The sequence below is a fragment of the Corylus avellana genome, chromosome ca8 (genome assembly GCF_901000735.1).
Source record: "Corylus avellana chromosome ca8, CavTom2PMs-1.0".
In the NCBI taxonomy this organism is placed as follows: Eukaryota; Viridiplantae; Streptophyta; class Magnoliopsida; order Fagales; family Betulaceae; genus Corylus; species Corylus avellana.
Window position 1 is genome coordinate 15056653 of NC_081548.1, and position 8649 is coordinate 15065301.

The 8649-nt window shown below is 36.8% G+C and overlaps 1 protein-coding gene across 1 annotated transcript; it reads left to right on the forward strand.

Annotated features, from left to right (window-relative positions):
* Positions 1 to 241: 241 nt before the first annotated feature.
* On the forward strand, positions 242 to 1794 carry LOC132189058 (spermidine hydroxycinnamoyl transferase-like). The gene is made up of 2 exons (XM_059603544.1): positions 242 to 992; positions 1208 to 1794. The coding sequence occupies exons 1-2, from the start codon at positions 242 to 244 to the stop codon at positions 1792 to 1794; spliced, it is 1338 nt and encodes a 445-aa protein (XP_059459527.1).
* The last annotated feature ends 6855 nt before the right edge of the window (positions 1795 to 8649 follow it).

Consider the following 8649-nt stretch of genomic DNA (forward strand, 5'->3'; position numbering starts at 1 on the left):
GAGTGTGATAAATAAATGTGAAAACTAATATTATTATTATTATTATTATTATTATTATTATTTTTCTAATTGAACAAGGGAAAAGGCTACAGGGGTATTATTATTATTATTATTAGTTGTAAAGTTTGTGGCTAAGAAGGAAATCTCAAGCCGCAACCATGTCCATTTGGCCTTTATAAACCAACAGCAATGCAATTGAATAAACAACCATTCCCTACGTTTTCTCATCTTTAAGGTAATAATGGTGGTAAGCTTCAAGGGTTGCTACACAGTGAAGCCAGCAGAGGCAACATGGAACGGCCCACTACCCTTATCAGAATTGGATCAACTTGGCACCGTAACTCATGTTCCCACAATCTATTTCTACCGCCCGGCACTAAACTGGCTTTCACCACCTGACACCATTACCAACACCCTTAGAGTTTCATTGAGTAGGGCATTGGTGCCTTTCTATCCTCTAGCAGGCCGCCTGCGGTCGATTGGCGGAGGCCGTCTCAAGCTTGATTGCAATGCCGAGGGGGTTATCTTCTTTGAAGCAGAATATGAGGCGAAACTAGACAACATCGACCACTTCTCTCAATCTCAAGAGTATCATTCCCTTTTCCCAAGTGTAGACTACAACATCCCAACTCATGAATTGCCAATAATGTTGGTGCAACTCACCAAGTTCAAGTGTGGGGGCATTAGCCTCAGCCTAATGATATCACATGCTATTGTTGACGGGCCAAGCGCCTTGCACTTCATTTCTGAGTGGGCTAGGCTTGCTCGGGGGGAGCCATTAGGGATGGCGCCATTTCTTGACCGTAAACTTTTGCGAGCTGGGGAACCCCAGCCGCAGATTGCTCCCGACCTCGACAACTCAGAGTACAACCCTCTGCCGGTCTTGCTGGGGCATTCAAATAGCATAGAGGAGGGAAAGAAGGAGAAGACAGTGGTCATGCTAAAGCTTTCCAAAACCCACGTTGGAAAGCTCAAGAACATGGCAAACGACGGTAATGTTAAATCACTATTTATCTTATAGCTTAAACCGATAAAAAAATGATAAAATTAATCATTTAATTAATATTTTAACACTCACTCTCATGAAGCTCAAAGATTGAATTCAATACATTTAATTCTAATACGATGTTAAAGGTAAAAAACATAAGTAAAAGTAATAATTGAATAAAAAATAATAAATTTAATCATTTAATCAATATTCTAACAGGTAAAAGTAATGATAGCGGCCGTACTTACACTCGGTTCGAGACAGTGGCAGGACATATATGGAGATGTGCATGCAAGGCACGTGAACTCAAAGATGAACAGCCTACGGCAGTAGCTATTTCTGTTGATTCCAGGAACCGCATGAATCCGCCGCTGCCACAAGGGTATCTCGGCAGTGCAATCCTTAATGTTATTGCTAGGAGCCATATGGAGGAGTTGATGAACAAGCCATTAGGCTATGCTTCGAGCTGGATAAGACAAGCTATCGACAAAGTGACGGATACATATGTGAAGTCAACTATTGAATTTTTTAGAAATCAGCAGGACTTGACTCGGTTTCAAGCAACCGAAGAGCCTTTCATCGGAAACCCAAATGTTGAGGTAGTGAGCTGGTTGACGCTGCCAACCTACAACCTTGACTTTGGATGGGGGAACGAGATCTACATGGGGCCAGGAGCGCATGATATTGATGGAAATTCATTTATCCTTCAGAGTCCTGATGGAGATGGATCTTTGATGGTGATGTTGTGTCTGCAAGTGGCTCATATGGATGCATTTAAAAGGCACTTCTATGAAGATATCATATAATTTGTTGGGAAATACTAGGTGTTTTTTTAGTGTTCTCCTGAAGTTCTCCTAACTGTGATGTGGCTTTTAAAATCACCAATAAATTAAAAGTCAATAATAATAATCTCAAATTTAACGATAATATTAAAGTCACATCACAGTTGGGAGGACACCAGGAGAACACTAAAAGAATACCTAGTATTTCCCTAATTTGTAGGGAAAAGAAAGGAAAAAAGAAAGAATATATTATAATATTTAATATTGCATGCTTATGAAATTGATAAACTAGGTAGGAAAAAAAAATCATGATGTAGAAAATAAGCCTATATGCATGATTTCAAGTGAGAAATTTCTTCAATAAATATGCCTACGATTCTTGCTCCACATCCCAAGCCTGATGAAAAACTCTAAGCTCCAACTCGATCTACTACCTGCTAAACTCTAAATCATGAAATAAGTTGTTATGTTAGACTCAAAATGACTTGAAGGTCGTGTCTAGGAGTGATGCCCCAACTCAATAGAATCGTAAGCGGAAACCTCTAGTTTCCACGTGACATTACGACATTAAAGATAGAATCTCGTAGAAAAATATATATTTTTAAAATGCCTAATTAGGTATAAAAGAATCTCATTATAGAATAAATAGAAACGTAGTTTTAGTAACATATAAATACACACTAGGTATAAAAGAATACATGGACCGTGCAATATTCTCAAAAGCAATAAACAAATGATATTATCAAGTAAAATGGACACAATACAAAACATGCACATCAAAATCATAAACACAAATATTTGTGTGACGACCTGCTTTATTAACACATGACTTTTTTTTTTTTTTTTTGAAAACTTATCATGAACAGAGCGAATCGTCGATTCACAGTGGCATTGCGATACCGCAGTATGCCATGAACTTGTGCATTAACCTTATTGACAATATAATAAAGTTTCACAAAGCTACATGCATCATCTATGATTCATCAAAATCCATATCATTGAAGCGGAAACTAAATAACATTAGACATAACATACCACATTTGAGCTGACATACACATCTATGTCAATAAAATTTTACACATAAAAGAACGGCTTAACAAAAGTGTCATAGGCGACACAAGCCATATACAAAATATAAACAGTTTAGAAATATACATCAAATGTCTATACAAAATATGGACAAAAACATAGTCCAACAAAAGAATATCTGGCACACTATGCCTTAAGCATCATAGTAGCCTAGATACATGGCCACCAGATCCTCATCAGGTGCCTCAGTAGTTGCATCAACAACAACATCATCTGCATGGAGCCGAAGCTAGAGCTCGACCACACAGATGGATAATTGAGTCCATGGTCTTTAGTGAGTATAGAATTTATTGGTTTTTCCAATGAACCAACCCTTCACTACTACATACGTTTACAATATCAACTACATTGATATGGTTATAGTCCATAAGGTAAACATCGTAGTCTTGAGAGCCATTTGAAAACATGTTAAATCAGTTATGAGAGTATACGTAAGCCCGACCTTCCGCTCTCAAAACATCCACATACAAACCCATCTAATCTATACATGCTTATACGTTATATAGCCTAGTTATACCTATAAGCATGCATCCACTACGTACGTTTACAATAACAGCTACATTGATATGGCTATAGTCGAGAAGGTAAACATCATAGTCTTGAGAGCCATTTGAAAACATGCTAAATCAGTTATGAGAGTATAAGTAAGCTCGACCTTCCACTTTCAAAACATCCACATACAAACCCATTTAATCTATACATGCTTATATAGTATATAGCCTATTTATACCTATAGGCATGCATCCACTAGTTAGGGTGAACAAAAGCTCATAAGCATAGCTAAGCAATAAAACATATAAGAAAGGCATCATGTATCATTCTAGCTGTAAAATTATACATATGCTAATCTCCCGCCACATGTGCATACTGAAACATCTAGCATAAAACCATCATATAAATCATCATAAAACATCATATGCAAAATCATTTGCAACAATATCTATATGCTCGGTTACATCTCCCGCCACATATGCATACTATTACGCCAAGCAAAATTCCTCAAAAATCTAATCATTATCCTCATAAAACATTATGCTATGCATGCTTATGCCTCATCATATAGTATCATTCTTCATCATTTAGTGTCATCTACTTCTACATTGGTACCGAGTACCATAATAGTGTCATTCTTCATTCTCATCTTTCAACATTTAGTGTCATCTACTTCTACATTGGTACCCAATACCATAATAGTGTCATTCTTCGTCATTTCATTCATGTCACGTTCATGCTCATGCTTGTGATCATCTCATCAAATCAAAAAGCACATGTACAAATCATATATCATATCATGAAATCATGTGCTCGTGCCATAAATCATGCAATCCATCAAATTATTCATATCAAACATATTTCATCATCATAAACCTCAACATATTAAACTCATAGAAATCATTCATAAGCATTCATCAAATCATCTCGTAAAGCATCATCAAATTAGCGAAGTATCATTAATCATATTTTATATCAAGTAATGCCGGCTCGAAGTTAAATAACTATATCTTGCTTTGAACGCATTTTTCGTCCGAATAGCGTCTGGCCGATATAGCAGATAAGAATGAAAACCAGTTAGCATATTTCCAGTTCAGCTTCAGGAACAGCCTTCAACCTTCAGTTCAGCAGCACTTATATACATTTTAAACTTAAAGTAAATGTCTTTACACTTTATGTTTACAATGTAAACAAGGAAATACCCCCGATTTGGACTCAAATAGAAATACTAAAAAATCAAATTCCCACTATATCAAAATGTAAAAATCCAGTTTTAGTACAAAATTTGATTTTCGACAATTATTGACAAATGATTCATCGATGTTCATCAATGTACACTTTATAATAAAATCCCATAAAATCACATTTGACTATTCAATGTACGAGGAAAAAAAGTTGTGGAAATTATCTTGAAAATGTCAATAAATGAAAATTTCATTTTTCATACTTAGCCAAATTCTCTATAGTATTTCCTACTTGGCTTTTAACCCCACATGATTAACTACTAATTTTTTCTTAAATCTTGCTTAACTCTTAATCAATTCTCTTGGGCGTTATAATTTGTTTACGAAGTAGAAAACCCTTTGAACATATCAAAAGGAAAAACCGCGTTAGACAACCAAACTTGGAAAATCACTATGATGAAGATCCAGATTACAGACACAATAGAAACTTAAAACCCGATGTAACTCCCTAGACTCTGTAAGACAGCAACCTGTTCGAGATGCCTCCAAGCTTGACAATCTTCACTTAGCTCATTTCCTCATCGACTTCCTTGATAAGCTCTTCAACGATTACAACAAAGACAAACCCAATGACGCAAGAATCAATGAAACAAGAAAACCTCTAGAGTCCAATCTAGGCAAAATACTATACTCTTCCTTGACCTTGAGAAAGAAGCAAAAACCACTATATTTACCATCCCATGTGATAGAATATGAGGATTGTGTTCTACCCCTAAATCAAACGCATAAGCGATTTATACATCCAAAACAAACGCATAAGCAGTTTATATAAGGAAAATAAATAGCTATGCTCAATAATAAACCAACACAACAATAAACAACATTCACTTAACCACAACATAACATTTGTTGATGAAGTGGAAAACCCTTTGAACCAATCAAAGGGAAAAACCACTCTAGGGCAGCCAAACCCGGAAAATCACTATATGAAGATTCAGAGTTACAAACTAGACGATACTCACTCCCTGGAGGACATTTAGACTTAGTTAGAACAACAAGCTCCTTGCCTGTCTCTATCCTGACCATTTTCATGGAGTGCATCTCCTTACCGACCATTCGGTAGACTTCTTTGCAGTTACGTGATGTGTATGGCATGATTTGAAATCAGCAAAAAACCCCAAGTAAGCGAGAAAGCATAAAGCTTTTTAGGGAGCCTTACTTGGTACAAATAAAACTGAAGGGTATCACCTCCATGAGGGATAATAGCAACCCTTTCTTCATCGAGAACCTCTAAACTCAGACGAGCATAAAATTGAAATGGAGAGATTCACATAGTTTTGCAAATAAGATAGGTATTTATAGATCTTTAATTTTATTTCTTTCTATCTTAACAAGGATTATCTTTCGTTATGACGGGAAGGCCAAAATATCAGATTTTGGCCTTCCCATCATAACGGGAGTAATCCTCGTTAAGACGCAAAGAGTAAAAAGTAGATCTAAATACCCATCACGAGCCCATCATGGCGCACCTTCTCACGAGAAAACAGTACCTTCGGTTTGGTTCAATCACGAACCCGTACTAGCGGGGCATCTGACGGGAAATCAATAAAAACCAATCAGGGTATTTCGGCCATAAATTTTTCACCCAAGCTTCAAATGATGCAAACTCAATTGCTCTAGAAATATCTTTCCCTGATCTACAACTTTGTCTCTAATGAGCTTCTTCAAATTCTGATGTTTGCTAGGTCAAAAATAGCTCTCAAGGTTCTATAGAAACCCGCGGCGTCATGACAGGAATTTAGCTCCGTTAGGATGGGAATTGGGCAATAACATACTACTGCCAGCGCATTAGGAGGCACGTCATGATGCCCAAATGATGGAAAAAACATTCCCAAGTAACCCACTTCCAAGTGATGCCCAAGTGATGTCCGGGTTTCGGAACATTGTAGAACTCTTTTATAAACACACCCAATGCTTTTCCAAGAGCAATAGGAAGATAAAACATGGAAGCAAGTCACATAGTCCCGTCATGAGCCCGTTTTGATGTGTCATCTGACGAGAAGGCAGGGAGCTATCCTTAAGCCCCATCATATACCCGTTCTGACGCCCTATCCAACGGCAAAGGCAAAGAACTCTATTAAACATCCAATTTTCACCCCGACATTTGGGGAAGAATGAAAAATTACAAACAAATGTTTTGATCATTAAATAAGGCCAAACTAAACCTAATACCATGAACATTGTAATAATTTCTACAGAACTGTTCATTTGCAAGGCATTTCATCTGGATGAAATGATGACGAAAATCGTTATATCAATTTTTGTCAGGACGTTATGATGACAATATGATAACGATCTAAGAATCTAGGATTTCGTTAAGATGACTACAGGAACGTCATGTTGAACTGCTAGGGTTTCATCACTTTCTAACTGAGTTCGTTTTGACATTCTCATGACGAGATCCTAATAAAGATTGGCTGATAGATTCAGTATCACTTCGTCCTAACGGGATTCTGACGTTGTCATGACGAACTCTTAGAGAGAGATAAGTCTAGAAACTTGCCACTTTTGTCATAATGGAATCCTAACGAGATACTGACAAAACAAAATAGAAGCTTCAAGAACATTCAAGCATTCGTCATGACGGAATACTAATGTCTTCATGACGAAATCAAACAGAGAGAGACCAACCTCTTCATCATGACGGAATGCTGACATCGTCATGACGAAACCTAACAGAGAGCATCCAACCTCTCTGATCAAAATCGTCAAAGCCTCGTCAAGACAGTTTACCTAATGAAACATCACAGAGAGTTTTAAACTGATTTCGTTAGTGTTTCGTCATCATGGTTTCATGAGGAATCTACACAGAGAACAACAATACACAACAAACACCTCCTAGAGTTTATTTCAAAGAACACAAGCAAAAGGTAACTCAATGAATACACACCGAATAATGCCAAAATATTAAACCTAACAAGGTGTATCAAATAAGTGCCACAGATGGCACGCAAACATCCATAAATATACATTCCAAATATAAACCAAATTTACACATACTAAAACGAAGAACATACAACAATAAGAAAATAACCATAGAACATCAAGGGTAGCTCCTTAAAGCCTAGCATCAAACAGGTAGTAAATGGTCTAGTAACAATCAAAGATGGCAAAGAGAGCTTCACACTCATATTTATATAGATATGATGTAATCATATTTATATAGGTAAAACAAGTGAGTCTTATGTTTCCATAGTATAAAAAATGTTGGTTTCTTAAAACAATATAAATAGGGAAAAATACATTTTACCCCTTAAAGTATCCACACATTTGCATTTTAGCATCCAATGTTTAAAAATCAACAATCGACCCGCCCTCCCCCAATCTATCTCACGTTGACAAAAAATATAATACATCCATCACATCCGAGGGGTGGCCAAGCCTCCCCCTCTGGCTAAACCACCTCGAGATCGACCGATTGGGGGCAGCCGAGCCACCCCATTTGTGCACATGGGGATGGCCAGACCAACCCCATAAGGCACATAGGTGGTTTGGCACCCCTTATAGGCCGAATGGGGGCCACCCCACTTTTTTTGTGTAAGTTTTTTTTTTTATTTTTTTAATATATCTTTTTCATTTTTGATATAAACTTTTTTTTTAAGTTTCAGTTTAGTTTTTGCTTTTTTTTTTTTTTTTTTTTTTTTGAAACTTCACAAAGGACCCCTGAACTACCACACGATTTGAAAAAACCCCCTAAATTTTAAAACCTCCCAATTTGATGCAATCTAGCCCCCTCCGTCAGTTTTGGATGTTAAAAGTGATGAAATGACCTTTATACCCATGAAAATTTTATAAAATTCCAAATTTACCCTTAATTTCAAATTGAAAAAAAAAATTAAAAAAACAAAAAACAAAAATTGAAGGATAATTTGGTCTTTTAGCCATTAGGGTTTAATGGCAAAAATTGACGAAGTGGGTCAATTGCATCAAATTGAGGGTTTTTGAAATTTGTGAGGGTCTTTTCAAAACAAGTGATATTTTAGGAGTCCTAAGCAGGGGCGGAGGGAAGGAGGGTTGAGAGGGGTCAAATGGCCCTGCCCCCCCCCCCAAAAAA